This window comes from Urocitellus parryii, chromosome 16 (genome assembly GCF_045843805.1).
Source record: "Urocitellus parryii isolate mUroPar1 chromosome 16, mUroPar1.hap1, whole genome shotgun sequence".
Classification (NCBI taxonomy): Eukaryota; Metazoa; Chordata; class Mammalia; order Rodentia; family Sciuridae; genus Urocitellus; species Urocitellus parryii.
In genome coordinates, this window is record NC_135546.1 from 16735167 (window position 1) to 16750422 (window position 15256).

General features: G+C 46.6%; 1 protein-coding gene across 11 annotated transcripts in view; it reads right to left on the reverse strand.

The window, feature by feature from the left end:
• Tmcc1 (transmembrane and coiled-coil domain family 1) overlaps nucleotides 1-15256 on the reverse strand; it is a 166280-nt gene that overhangs the window by 14855 nt on the left and 136169 nt on the right. For all 11 annotated transcript variants that reach the window (XR_003300269.2, XR_003300268.2, XM_026382997.2 and 8 more), the window contains one exon: nucleotides 3995-4929. Coding sequence is in view for 9 of the 11 variants with exons in the window: in XM_026382997.2 (XP_026238782.1) it covers nucleotides 3995-4929 (935 nt within the window). In the remaining 2 variants the exon portion in view is untranslated. The remainder of the gene's footprint in view (nucleotides 1-3994; nucleotides 4930-15256) is intronic.

The window sequence follows — 15256 nt, forward strand, 5'->3', positions numbered from 1 at the left end:
CGGAAAAGGGGAGTGGTGACTGCAGTAGGCATTTCTTTCTTCTTCTTCTTCTTTTGTGGCTGGGGATGGAGCTCAGGGCCCTCTGCGCATCAGGCAGCTGCTCTTCCTGAGCTATGTCCCAGCCCTGGGTGGCGGTGGTGGTTTTCGACCCCCTGCACTGCTACGCTGCTTGAAAACCTTCTGGGAGCCGGCACACTTCACACACAGAATTTTAAGGAATATGTTTAGAACAGCGACTCAACTTTTAGTCAACACACATTTGACCTGGGAGAGACCAATACCCACGGCCCATGCAATGGGTGCTTCTGAGAACGAGGTGAGTCTTTCAACTACACAGAGTTCAGGGTTGAGCCCGAAACAACACCTGTCCTGCGTTAAAAAGAACACTGCAGTCAGAGTCAGGAAAAACTGAGCTTAAAGTGTGGCTTCACTACTCACTACCAGGTGACCCATGGCTGACATTGGCCTGAAGTTTCTCGTCTTAACTGGAGACAGTACAATGCACACCAGGACTGTTGTGAGGATGGATCTTTGCGTCTAAAGCCTCCAGGCCAGAGAGGTGGCCATGCCTGTAGTCCTGGGGACTTGGGAGCCTGAGGCAGGAGGATCCCAAGTTCGAGGCCAGCCTGGGCAACTGAATCAGGCCCTCAGCAACCTAACAAGACTGTGTCTCAAGAGAAAACATAACAAGGGCTGAAGATTTAGTTCAGTGCACCTCAGAGCACCCAGGGGTTTAAAACCAAACCAAAAAAACCAGTATCTGGCATCATGCAGACCTGGGGGTTTGGTAATGTTATTAGTGACACTGTCACCACTGCTCTCACCCAACAACGAGCAGCAACACTGTGCATGGCCTCCCCCTTGTCAACTCAGATATTAGTTTTTAAAAAAATTTTTTTTGTAGTTATAGATGGACAGCATGCCTTTATTTTATTTATTTATTTTTATGTGGTGCTGAGGATGGACCCCAGTACCTCACACATGCTAGGCAAGCGGTTTGCCGCTGAGCTACAGCCCCAGCCCCAGATATTAGTCATGTACAAAACAAACAAACAAACAAACAAAAAAACCCCAACCAACCAACCAAAAAAAAAAAAAACCCTACAGCATGGAAAAAAGTTTTTAAATGGCTCTATGGGCTAGGGATGTAACTTAGTGGGAGAGGATGTAGCCTGTCAGAGACCCAAATTCCAGGCCCAGCACTGCAAAAAATAAATAAATAAATAAATAATTAAAAAAAAAAAAAGGCAAAGAAATCTGGAGTATCTAGATGGACAAATGTGCATCCAATGGTCTTGGTCACACAAGAGCCCACCAAGTGTACCCTTAGTCTACCTCCTTGCTAGACAAAAGGAGAGCATGCGACAGAGCAGTCACAGGGCCAGTAGGCTGGAGCAAAGCCCTAGCTTTGATCCCCAGCACCCAGGGAAGAGGAAAAAATAAAAGAGAGAGAGAGAGAGAGAGAGACACACACACACACACACACACACACACACACACACACACACGGGGCCCGAGGAGGGAGGAGGAGTTGCTGGAGGCAGCCAAGAGTGAAGGGGAAGACACAAACTGTCAAAGTAGACAGATGAACTCAGAAGCCTAGGACCACGTCTCACCTTCTGCAGACGAAGCCCACTAGCTCCGAGTGAGTCCCTCTGGGCAGGAAGCTGCCGTTCTAAGCTATTTTCATTAAGTTAGGTTCAGTGTATTTTGTCAAAAGGAGGCAGAGAGACTCTCTAAGAGCCTAAAATGTGGAACGTTTTGGTGCTTAAAATAGGCTTCAGGATCTCACTTATGTGAAACGACTCAAAGACCAACAAAGTTAGCAAATATATTCACTGTCAGAGACACTGAACAAACAAACAGATAAATAAATCTAGTAATAATAAAAAAAGACATATGTGGGGCTGGGGTTGTGGCTCAGTGGTAGAGCCTCACCTAGCACGTGAAAGGCACTGGGTTCGATCCTCAGCACCACATAAATACATAAAAATAAATAAATTAAATAAAGGTATTGTGTCCAAGTACAACTAAAAAAAATTAAAAAACATAACAAAAAAACAAAACGAAACTAGTCATTTACCTTCTACAGAGAACCCAGAGTGCAATGCAGTAAAAGCACTGCCCACACCTCCCACGTGAGGTGACAATGGGGAGCTCCAGTTCTGGTCTGATTTATTTTAAATGGATACAAGGTAGGCCCTGGGAAACGTGGGGTATTTTCTCTGATTTTCTGACCCACATGGGATTTGAAGACAACAAGCTCTAGATGAATCGGAGGAGTCTGAACACTGCAATGTTTTGCTCTCCATTCAGAACAGGAGTCAAAGCAGGCAGTGTTTGTTAAGGCAATGGCCGAGCAATGCCAGGCAGGGGCTGGGTGGCAGCAGTTCCTGGCTGACATCACGAACGCCGTGGGTCAGGTGTTGAGCAACGTGTCTCACAGAATTTCATTGAAATGTCACCATAATATTGCGCAGGATCGTTGTGGGTCCGAGTGTTCTAGAGTCCCCCCGAGCACTGAGATTGCTCACTACTTTACATAAGTCCTCAGTGAATAAAGCACATGTGAAGCACTGAAATGAAAATAGCAACCTGTGTTCATGTTTGGAACTTTCTTTCCTCTACACACTTTTCTTCTTCCTTGAAGTCTTAAGTTGGAATTGAAGAAGAGTACAGGAGAGAGGCAGGGTTGACGCACTGTTACCATCTGAAAGAGCTTGTGGCTTTCACTCTCAGAGCCACTGACACAAGCCAACAATTTATTTCAGGCCCAAAGATTGTTTCATAAAAGTAAACTTTAAAAAACATCACTTTTGGGCTGGGGATGTGGCTCAGCGGTAGTGCGCTCGCCTGGTATGCGTGCGACCTGGGTTCGATCCTCAGCACCACATACCAACAAAGATGTTGTGTCCGCCGAGAACTAAAAAAATAAATATTAAAAATTCTCTCTCTCTCTCTCTCTCTCTCTCCTCTCTCTTAAAAAAAAAAATCCTTAAAAAAAAAACCAAAAAACCAAAAAACATCACTTTTATTTTTAAGAGGTGAAAGGGACCCTCAGAGATGGCCTGTTTAACCTCTGGTTTTGTAGCAGAAGTACTGAGGGATCCTTGAGTTAGTCCCCGTCACAGACCAAAACCCGGGTCCTTGGCTGAGCTGCAGGTCTGTGGCTCCCCCAAGGCCGGTCCTCAACCTGCATCATGAGGTGGCCTGGGAGGATCTGAATGAGGACTCTGGGGGGGACATTCTTTCTTTCTGCATGTGAAGAAAAGAAGGGAAAAGGACAGACACTTGCAGAAGCTGAGAGTCACCTAACAGAAATACCTAGTAGAATATCAAACCCCCAAAGATGCCTCGCTTGAGGCACAGCTCAGTGGCAGCATGTGTGGCTACCATGAGACCCTGGGATCAGTCCCCGGCCTGGTGATGGGGCCATGGGGAAGAAACAGGCTTCTACCTTTGGCACCGATGATGCCTCAAGGCCACTGCATGTCTAAGTCTCCTCCCCTTCAAACATCTGCCAATTCATAATAGAAGCCACAGAAACTTACCTGGCCTGTTTTCAGTGTGATCTTTCTAACCAATTGCCCAGCTAATGTGTAAGGCCAAACACCCACAGGGTTCTCTGGCTGGCCTGTATTTTGGTCCTGGAGTTCTGACAACTAAGAGCTTTTGAATTCAATGGACCTTTGAGGACCGAGTGTGGTTCTGGGATAGCAAGTAAACAGACGGACTGCCTCGGGGAGCGTGGGCTCCACTCTGAAGTCTTAAACAGGAATGGAAGACTGTGACTCTGTCACCTGGCTGAGTGCTTCATCAGCGTGTGATCTGGGGACTCCTGACCTGCGCTGGCTCTGTTTCGCTGGCAGTGAAACCCGAACCTAATTCAGATGTCGTATGACACACCTAACTGCTCTGGGCACTCTAGACGAAGATAAAGCAAGGGCAGGGGCCACCCCCAAACAATTTAGGATTTTCATGTCCCACGACTCACCTATACCGTTCCTCCTGCAAGGTCTGCATTATTAGGGAATAGTCCCTCTGATAATGTTCCTTGAGGGTCTCAAAGGATTCCTCCAGTCTGGCCTGGGTATCCCGGATCTCCTGGATCTCGTGGAGTAGTGCATCAAATCCTGAGCTCTGCATGTCCAAGGTATTGGTTTTGGAGCTGGAAGCTCCTACAGCGAGGCCCCCCGTGGTGCTGTTGGCTCCCACTGAGCCTGAAGTGGCACTAGAACAATCTTCCTCGCTACCATACTTTGGGCTCGACTGGAAGTTCGAAATCACCCCCAGAGCCTTCCCCGCCTCGTCCACCTGCGCTTCCTCTAAAGAGTCCTTCAGGTTGGGGATGTTGTCGGCACTGCCAAATTTGTTCCGAATCAGCGACGCGATCTCCCTGGGTTTCGAGACCACGGCTCCTGCTGCCGAATGGGTGGCCTGGGAGAAGCTGGACAATCCCCCTTTGACGCTGTCCACCACTCCTTCGCTGAAGCCCGTCACCTTTGCTCCCACGTCCTTCAGGCCCTGGTGCATGTCCCTGAAGACATCCTTGGGCTGCCGGGGGATCCCATTCTGCTCCACTTCCCGGAGCTTCCGGTGGTAGTGCTCGAGCTTCTTCTGCAGCTGGAGGATGGTCTGGGCCGACTTCTGGTTCTTCTTCTCGAAGACCTGCTTGATGCGGGCCGCCTGCTGCTTGTCGGCGCTGTTGGCCAACTTCAGGTACTCGGCCACGTTGTCGTCCCGGGCCGTCTGCGCGATCTTGATCTGCTCCGTGAGCTTCAGGATCTTCTGCTGCAGGTGAGCGATGGCAGCCTTCGTGCGCTGAGGGTCTGGAATGCCATCCACGGAGTCTGTGTGGATGCTGCCATCAGCGCTGGAGGCCACCGCACTGGACGTCTGCGCGAGGCTGCTTACTTCCAACCGCTCGATCTGCACACAAAAGCAAGAGGTGCACGTTAGGAAGGAGCCCAAGAGGACCACCGGGCCAGGATGAATGGCCCAAAGCGTGCTGAAGCTTCACCGGCTCTCAGCTCCCAGCACGGGGAGCCAACCCATGCCCTCAGCAGCCTGCCCTGCTCCTGGGTACTGCCGCACTCGGCTCAGCCACACAGACACAGTCTAGGAAAAAAAGACCTGCACAGGCTGTAAACTGGGAGTATTTTTTTGCTAGAGAATGCATCACAGTCTCTTTAAATAGCAAAGCTCCCTAAGTGGGTTAAGGCATGAATTAACTCACATTCTGTATGCAGAGTTTTGTTCAGAAGCACATTAGTGTACGACAGGGTACATCTGCTTTTCAACTTAATGGTAGGAAAACCATTGCAGCGTTTAGACATCACTGTCACTCTGACCCATGCTTACACACCAGGGCTACCTGAAAATGCTGGAAACAACGGGTGTGTTAGGACTGGGAAGGCAGGTCAGCAGAAGAGAACTGGCCCAGTGGGCAGAGCCCTGGGTTCCATCCCCAGCACGGCCTGGAGTGGGGTAGCATGGTGCATATATATAAATATTAAACTTTAATTATAATGTCTTTTCCTTTTTCTTATTTCCTCCCAGCAGTGGGGAAAGTGAACCCAGAGCCTTGCACATACTAGGCGAACACTCTGTCACTGAGCTACATTCCCACTCCTTTCTATTTTGTACTTTTAAACTTTATTTTGTGGTACAGGGGGTTTAACCCAGGGCTGTTCTGCCACTGAGCTACATTCTTAGCCCCCCTTTATATATTTATTTTGAGACAGGGTCTTGCTAAATTGCTGAGGTGGTCTTGATTTGCAATCCTCCTGCTTCAGCCTCCTGGGGGCTGGGATTATAGGCGTGGGCTGCCAGCTTCCCGGTGTCTTGGTGTCTTTTTATCTACGTCGTGTTGAGGGTAAGGAGATCATTTTCTACTCCAATGAGGACATTGAACTGGTAGCTAGAGATGAGCAGAGGTGAGGAGGAAGGCTCTGCTGAAAGTGGCAAAGGTGACTGTTACCAAATCACAAGTGCTGGGGATGAACCTGGTCACAATAACAGGAACGCCCAGGGACTGGGGCAGAAAGAGGTAAGGAGTCAACAGATCAAGGACTGAGGTCAGGTCTTCTGAAACTCACATTATTAAAGCTTTAGCTAGTCAAAGTTTTTGTTAGGCAGGTGCTCCAAAGCTCACCCTCTATCCTTTCGTATGGGTGAGAACCATTCAAAGGAACTCAAGGGGGAAAAAAAATTACTCCAAACTGCTCAGATTAAAAAACTTTAAAAAAGCACTTAGCCAAAGTTGGGGAAGGGTCAGGTCTCTCAAATTTAGGAAAAAACAAAAAATCCTTCAAGTGGCGTTACACACCTACCTACACTCCCAGGGACTCGGGTCAGGGATGCTGAGGCCGAAGATGACAAGTATGAGGCCAGCTTCAATTCAGTGAGACCCTGTCTCAAAATTAAAAAAGGAGCAGGGCTAGTGCTCAGTGGTAAAGTGCTCCTGGATTCAATCCCTAGTCCAAAAAAAGTGTCCCAGCACGTGGCTTGTGGCGGTGAATTAGAGCAGGGCACAAAGGAAAAGGCCTTAGAATCTGCTCTCTGCTGAGCACTGACAGAGTGAATAATGAAACCATCATCTCAGGGTGATGAACATGAACAGAACACACCAAATTACAAATTCACCATCATGGAGACAGACTAAGATCATATCCTTTTTCTCTGGTTCCCATTAAAAATCTGCCTTTGCAGCAATCTGCTAGAAATGACTACACAGAGGTTACCCTGCTATACTTCATGATAATAATACACAAAATCTAAAACACTCACAAAATGTCAACAATCAATTTAGCCTAGAGAGGCATCCTCTTTTTGTGTGTGTGTGTGTGTGTGTGGTACCAGGGGCTGAACTCAGAGATGCTTACCACAAAGCCCCATCCCCAGCCCTTTTCTGTATTTTATTGAGACAGGGTCTCACTGAGTTGCTGAACCTGCCACAGCTGGGAGGGGACACTGAGTAACCCGTGGCTCCTGGCTCCAGGTTCCTTATGGCAGGTTACTTTTCCTTGGCAGCGAGCACCTTGTATGCTGCAGGCTGTGCGAGGGAGGTCACCTGCGGCTTCCAGCAGCCCAAGTAGGACAGAGTCACACTAAAGACAGCCCAGTTGGTTTCCTTAGTTACTTTGTGGAGATTCTACATCTGCAATTTAATTATTTCATGTAAAATGGGACCACTTTTAATAAGCAATTAGTTTATTAAAAGTCACTGTGATAGCTTGTATGCTCTATTTTTCTCTTAAGGTTTTCTGACATTGCAGCAAATGTTAATTCGTATGTTGTGTGATTATTCAAGTAGCAGTGATCCCGCCTGGAGCGTGGACTTCCTCCTTAAGGACCTGGTTCAGAAAGGGAAGTGCCTGCCTCTTGTGCCTGGGCTCGGGCTTCCCTCCTGCTCTGTGCCCACTCTTCCCTGTCTCCCTCTCACCCTCCCCTTTCCTACCACTCCTACACCACGTCTCCACTTCTCCTCCTCTTCAAAACTAGAACCTGCCACACGCTCCAGACGGGGACACTGGTTCTGACTTAGTTTTGAGTTAAAGTCATCAAATGAAAAGTCATTTTTTTTTTTAATGGCGTCTGTAGGCACACTGGGTTGTCCACGTACAATAAGCAAAATTCGATCGCTAACGCACTCCAACCTGACAATGAAGTTGTAAATGTGAAAAGCAAAATTAAAAACATTTCAAAGCCTGTACTAAAAAGAAGGGGAGGATTGTGTGTGTGTGTGTGTGTGTGTGTGTGTGTGTGTGTATTGGTTGGTAGAAGTGGAACCCAGGGCCTTACTCGTTAGGCAAGGACTCTACTTCTGAGATTCAGTCCCAGGATTTTCTTAAAAATATATGAAAAGTCACAAATCTGAAAAGGAGGTGAGTGAGCGGGCTCCCTGGGGCGTGGCAGTGAAGCACGAGTGCACTTTGGCATGAAGCGCTCAGGTTCAAATCCTGACATCACCACTAGCTGCACAACTGGGTAAGTCACTTGACCTCTGAACCATTCCAGCTGTAAGTGGAGATAATGCTGGCTTCAGAAGACGTGTGAAGAGGAGATGAGTCGATAAACAGCAAAGTGTCAGAACTGTCAGAGCACATTACATTGTTATTTTTGTAACGTGTGAGTATTCTCTTTAAAGATTCACATATAGACTCCCTTCCCAGCTCTCTCTCACTTCAGGCAGAACAAGGCAGATACAGGTTCTACCAGGAGCCCCGTCACTCAGCCCTACCCTGGGAGCAGGACAGTCCCCTGTCCACACAGCGCTGTGGCTCGTACCTGGCTGGCTGGCCAAACCCTCCCCAGCCTACAAGCCACATTGTTGCCTCTAATTTACAAACAACCTGACTGCCAAGTGCCTCCCACCTCCAGTGATTGCAGGGAAGGGGAGGACAGTGACAGTGCCCCCTACTCAGGTCTTTTCTGATGGTTTCCTGAGGGTATGCATCTCTGATTATCCTGTGTCCTAAGAGCGGCCACGGGACTCAGGCAGCCACCATTCTGCTCTGTGGCCGTAACCAGCACACAGTGTTGCCTCTTCTGCATTTTTGACTCTTAATGTCAAGAACTCATTTGCCAGACTTTAATGACCTATTAACCGGTATGAATGAATTGGTTACAGAATAAATTTAAAAAGACCCAAGAGAAATTTTAAGCAGCACATCCAGGGCACAGCAGAACCATTGCAGCTGCACACAGAGCGCCTCTCACTGCAGCCTGCTTCCGCTAGGTGGACAGAAGGGTCAGCGCGCCACAGGGCCCAGGTGGACAGTCATGGCCAAGGAAAGGCGGTGGAAGCAGCGCTGGCTACAGCCAAGGGTCTGGGCTCACACTGGGCATTACCAGACCATGTGTCTCCCTGGTCCCCTGCTTGTTCTCTTGGAGCCTGTCTCCCATGTGTATGACAGGTCCACGATCTTTTCATGAGATATTAAACATGTCCAATCAGGGGCTGGGGATGTGGCTCTGCAGGGAAGTGCCTGCCTGGGAAGTAGCAGGTCCTGGGTTGGACCTCAGCCAAAGCCAAAACAACACCAGCAGCAACAATGACGACAACAACAAACACGGATCACGCCCGACACACTCAGTGCAGTCACAGGAGGGGACTGTCCAGGGTCAGGTTCCTGCAAGAGGCCAACAGACCAGGCGAGAAATCAAAATGGAGTCCCTCATGCTAAAGTTCTGTGTCACCAGGCTGAGACTAAACTGCTGTCTGACCTTTCATCAGGATTGGAGGTGACAACCCAATTTCCCAAACAGGTCACTTTCAATTGACTTAAGAAGGAAGTTTCCAGGGCCAGGGCTGGGGCTCATCGGCAGAGCTCCTGCCGAGCATGTGCGAGGCCCTGGGTTCGATCCTCAGCACCACGTAAAAATAAAAACAAATAAAAAATAAAAATAAAGGTATTGTGTCCATCTACAACTAAAAAATACATATTAAAAAAAAGAAAGTTTCCTCTGCTTTAATCCTTGCACAAAAAAGGTAACCTAAACTAAGCTGATGTTAACAAATCAGTTCTTTTTCTATTGCTCTGTCTTCCTGTCCCTGTTTTACAATGAAGTAACTTTGAATTGACCAACTCACTTTTTTGGGAAACATTTACTTTTTACTTGTGGGTGGACACAACGCCTTTACTTTATTTTTTATGTGCTGAGGATCAAACCCAGTGTCTCATGCAGGCTGGGCGAGTGCTCTTCCTCTGGGCCTCAGCCCCAGTCCTCACTTTTTGTTTTCTATTTCTTCAACTTTCTTCTGTCTGTAAAAACTTCTTCTGCTTAACTCACCTGAAGCACTTATTTTAGTTTAGGGAATGAATTGCTGTTTGATGACAGACCTGAAAATAAAGCCGGTTAAGATCATTAAACCACTGGTGTGGGGCACAGGACTGTGGGACTAGCTACTAAGGAGGCTGAGGCAGAAGGAGCCCAAGTTTGAGGCCAGCCTGGGCCACTTAGTGAGACCTGGCCTCACAATAAAGAGGACTTGGGGTGTAATCTCAGTGGTCAAGCGCTTGCCTAGCATGCACTGGTTGAATCTGCAGGACCCAGGGGCAGGAAAAATATGACCACCAAACTAAGCTGTTGTAATGTTTTTGTCCTTTGACCATCCTCCCCCCACAACACACACACGAAAAACAAAGCTGACCTTCTTCTATCACTTACCCTGGCTGGTAGGTTCATGACCCAAAACCTAAGTACAGACTCATAACTATGAAAGACGAAGAAATCCCCACTTCACATCACTGTCCTCAACGGAAACCTGTGCTATCTACAGGATATCAGCTCTTTTCAGAAATCTCATGTTCCACACACTAAATAATTTCTGAGACCAATGTCATCTCCACATACCTTTCGATGACCACCCTTCACCAAGCTTCCTTTACAAGAGGAGCCCGAGACCCCCAAAGTGTGTGTCCCTCGAGACAGCATTCCACATTCTCCCTTGAAGGCACCTCTCTTTCCTAATACACATGTCCACGCCACTGACTGACGCGTCCTTAAGTCATTTCTATAATGTTTTTCAAGGCCCCACTTGTCCTGAGTTGCGGTCCCCCTCTCTGGGAGATCTTGGATCTCCTCTGGTGACAGGATCACAGGCGTGCGCCACCACACCTGGCAGAATATCTGTCTTCCTCTTGGTCACTGTGTTCACCCGTCTCCACTGTTGCACTGTAGGGTGGCGTATCTGTCCCTGTCATTGATCAGAGCAATTTGCTGAGAACGTTCTCTTGTGTGCAATTGTGACTTGTAGTTTGCTGAGCTGGTACTGCACTGTGAACAGGCGGTGATCTCAAAAGGAGGGGATTAGTAGAAAATAAAAGCGGACTAAGTTCTATTAGCCTCCAGACAGAAAGCTTTTCCCTAAACATTCCAGACTTTTCCACTTGAAGCAAAAATCAAGATTCTGCTTAACGTCCAAAACCAGAGATTTATTCAATTGTCACAAAAGCTTTCATTCATTGATAAATAAGTCTTGCGTAGACTGTGATGTTTCTTTTTAAAAAAGTTATAGTTGGACACAATATCTTTGTTTTAGTTACTTATTTTTATGTGGTGCTGAGGATCAAACCCAGCGCCTCACACTGAGCCACAACCCGAGCCCCTGTGATGTTTCTTAAAAGTTACAGAAATCACTTTTTCACATTTTTATATAGAACTCTGGTCACAGGGAACCTTGCTACATGGAGAAGTATCTGGGTCAACAGAGAAAAGTGGACCATGGAAGCCAGCAGGGCTCCTGCTTGACTCCCCTCCATCTAGGTTATGTGAGTGTTCTGGATAGAATTTCCCTTACAAAAGGAGAAAATGAAACAAAGTTTCATTTTATGAAAATGACTTAATTATGTTTATGACTTAATTCCTAAAAGTTTCCAAAGTCAGTGATACACAAACAGTCCTGGTGACAACGACCCTGGTCACTTCTGAACGTGACACCACTACTGAGAGCCTCCCCAGCCCCTTTCTCTTTCCTACTAACAGCACTTTTCAGGTCCGTCTTCGAAAAAGAACAAAGTTTAGGATCATGTCACGGTGACACTACATATTGGTGAAGAGCAGAGGGCACGTTCCTCTCCCCAGATTCCAGCTAGATCTGTGAGTTAGTTTTTAAAAAAATTTAAGAAAGAATTTTTAGGGATTGAACCCAGAACCTCACACGTGGTAGGTGCTCAACACTGAACTAGGTCCCCAACGCTTTTTTGTTTTATTTGGAGACAGGCTCTCGATAAGTCACCCTGACTGGCCTCCAACTCATGATCCTCCAACGTCAGCCTCCTGAGTCACTGTGCAGGTGTGCACCCTCACACCTGGCTGGTGTGTTCGCTTTATAGCTAAAGATCTTATCACCTGCCTTAGCCAAGTGACAAAGCAGCTGTGTGTGTGTGTGTAGGTGGAGGTGTGTGTGTGTGGGTTGTGGTCTGGTTCTTCTGAGGTGCTGCTGTCTGGCTCCCCCAGCCCTGTCCACGCAGTGCCTTGGTCAGGCGAGGGCATGGTCTCCTTTCCTCTTCTGGCTAATTCCTTGGTCAGCCCTCAAGGCTCAGTGAAGTGTAACTTCTTCCAGGAAAACCTTCCCTGACAACGTCCCTCTGCCAGGTGACCGGAGAGCCTTCCCTTTATCTTCCCACATGCCTGCTGTCTGGACTTAATGGATCCATATAAGCCTGAGCACATGAACTTTCTCATTAAAAAAAAAAACAAAAAACAAAAAACAAAAAAACCCTGTGTACAAGGTGTACGCTAGGCATGGAGATAGAAAATATATAAAATGATATTCTAGTACTTCTGCTAGTACTAGTGAGGATGTAGGCAGACAATACCACGTTGGTTTGCCAGGTGCTATTTTAAAGTACAGACTCTGAGCTAGGAAGAAACCTACTAGATCTTCCAGCTTAAAAATGTATCTTACAGATGACTAACAGACTTAAGTCTCTCCACGACAACTAATAGAAAAAGCAGGTGCATCCTGAAGACGCGCACAGGAGCAGTGTGTAACCACACGGGCTGGGTGCGGTGGGGTTCATCAGCTGGCCTGCGCCACTAGAAGTATCCAAGAAGACTTCCTGCCTGCATGTTAAGAACGCCACAGGACACTAATGGAGAGCTGGAATGGATGATCCAAGTTTCCTTCAAACCATAGAATTTTTAACTTTTGTTTCAAAAGAATAGACACACCCTGGCTATATTGTTAAAAAATCATTTTCACATTCAGATTGAAGTGTATGATTATTCTGAAGTACACGAATCTGTTAACAGAGGTTAAAACTAAAAATGATTTTCTGAAGTCAGGTGCAGTGGCACACTTTGTAATCCCAGCTACTCCAGAGGCTGAGAAAAGAGGATTTTAAATTTGAGGTCAGCCTGGGCACCTTAGTAAGATCCTGTCTCAAAACAAAAATGTAAAAAAGGGTTGGAGACGTGGCAGTGGGAGAGCACTTGCCTAGGACACACAAGGCCCTGGGTTCAATCCCTAGCACCAAACCCCAAACCAACCCAACCTCCACCACCAACACAGAGCACTATGTGCTAACTAACAGGAGAAGACGACACAAACAGGCTTTCACAGCACACACCAATCTAACTGCAAAACTGACACCCATGAGTGTCACCTATGTGTCACTGACATCAGTGAGTTAGTTACTTCTTGCTACAAGCATTGTACCTTTACAACTCAAAAGTCCTTAACCAAAAGATTTCTCAGTGTTACCTTGATATTATTTACTTCAAGTAATTTTGATAAAACAAAACTCTAAAGTAATGACAAAATCTGAAAAAGGCCAAGTGCAATCTGATTGTTTTTGAACATTTGATATTCCAATGTATCCTGAGACTCTAGAATGTAAGGTCCACAGAGGGAGATACCTATGTGTTTTGTTCACTTTTGTTTAATAACTAAAACTGTGTGTGGCACTTAGTAGTTGCTCAAATATCAGTTGGAGACTCCCTGATACGGTTTCCAGGCTTAAATTCCCAACGCTCTAATGGCTACCCACATGCATCTCTTCCTGCTCCTCCTCTGACAAACCCAATCTGTGTGTCTCTGAGCATCTCCCCGCCCCCCGCAGCCCTCCAAAATGGGCTAGTCTTTTTTATTTTTTCCTTCCTGGTGTTGGATTTGGAACCTAGGGGCCCTCTACCACTAAGCCACGTTCCCAACTCTTTGAGACAGAGTCTTGCTAAGTTGCTGAGGCTGGCCTTGAATTTGCAGTCCCTCCTGCCTCCGCCTCCCCTGTCACTGGGATCATAAGGGAGCACCACCTCCTATAAACCTGTTATAACCTTTTCCCTTCAAATAAGTGTAGGTAAAATCATGTTCCCGTCCTTTCCCCTTATCAAGCAGATTCCAGGTCTGCTGGTTGTCCTTGTATAAACACTGCCTGTCAGTTCTTCTCCTGCCACCCATTCCAGGTCTCTTCCACCACGCTCCCAGGACTACCTCAACTGCCTCTTTTTCCAGTCTGCCTAACATCAGTCTGTGAACGTTCCAAGGGTAGATTTCTCATTTTTTTTTCTAACTTAGTGTCCCCAGTACCTAGTACATAGCTGTTAAGTAAACATCTGCTGAATGAACAGATTCTCAGTAATTTCCTCCATACAGGTGTAAATTGCATTTTCCCAGTGTTACCTTGGCTTTTATGAGACTATCAATAACCTTCCAGTGTCTCTTACATTCACATTCAATTATTTCCCTTAAAAAGCAAACCAAGAGGGGCTGGGGCTGGGGCTCAGCGGCGGAGTGCTTGCCTAGCATGTCTGAGGCACTGGGTTCATCCTCAGCACCACATAGGAACAAATAAAAAATAAAGGTATATCAACAACTTAAAAAAAAAAAAAAGGCAAACTAAGGTGATTTTAAGGAAATGGCAAAGAAGGCAAATGATAAAATCAGAAGTAGTGATCTTGGAGAGCATGACAGTAGGTGGAAAGGGCCTGAATTCAGAGTCAAGGACAGCTGGAGTTTGAATCCAATTCTAAAACTTCCTTACCTGGACTTCTACATCTCTGAATCCATTTTCTCTTTGTAATGTGAAGATAACTGTACCTTTCTTGGAGGATTAAATGACATACGTGGTCTTTAGTGGAGGCTTGAAATCTAAAGCCCCAAAAGTACCTGCTACCATTAGGTTGTAGAGAACTTGAAATAAGGGTATTCCATCAATATTTCTCTGAAGAACTATTTTTATATCAGGCCAAAGTTTGAGGCAAAACTGCCAAAACAAAATTGCCTCAAATACTGAGACATATTCTGAGACTTAGGTCAACAGCAAATCTCTATAGAACAAAACAAAATAAAAACCTATGTAATAGAGGTTTTTCTTTTTTTTTTTTTCATTTCTTATTTTTTCTTCTCATACTTCTTCTGCCACTGAGCTACGTCCCTAGAGCCCCTTGCTTCTGTTGTAGTTGAGAGTGGATCCAGGGGTATTAGGCTGCTGAGCTACAACCCAGTTATTCTTATTTTTCATTTTGAGCCAGGGTCTTGCTAAATTGCTGAGGCTGGCCTTGAACTTGAGATCCTCTTCCTCCTCAGCCTCTAGAGTCTCTGGCATGACAGGCGTGTGCCACCATGCCCAGCCCCTCCATCCCCTTTGGGTGGGCGACGTGTTGCCACCCTGGATCTGAACTGCATACTGGACTTTATTCCAGGGACATCACTGAAGGTTTCCCCACGGTAACAGTAGGCTCCACTGGAATCTAAACTTACAGATCCAATAGGCTGCCTGATTATATCAAACTCTGCACGTCCAAA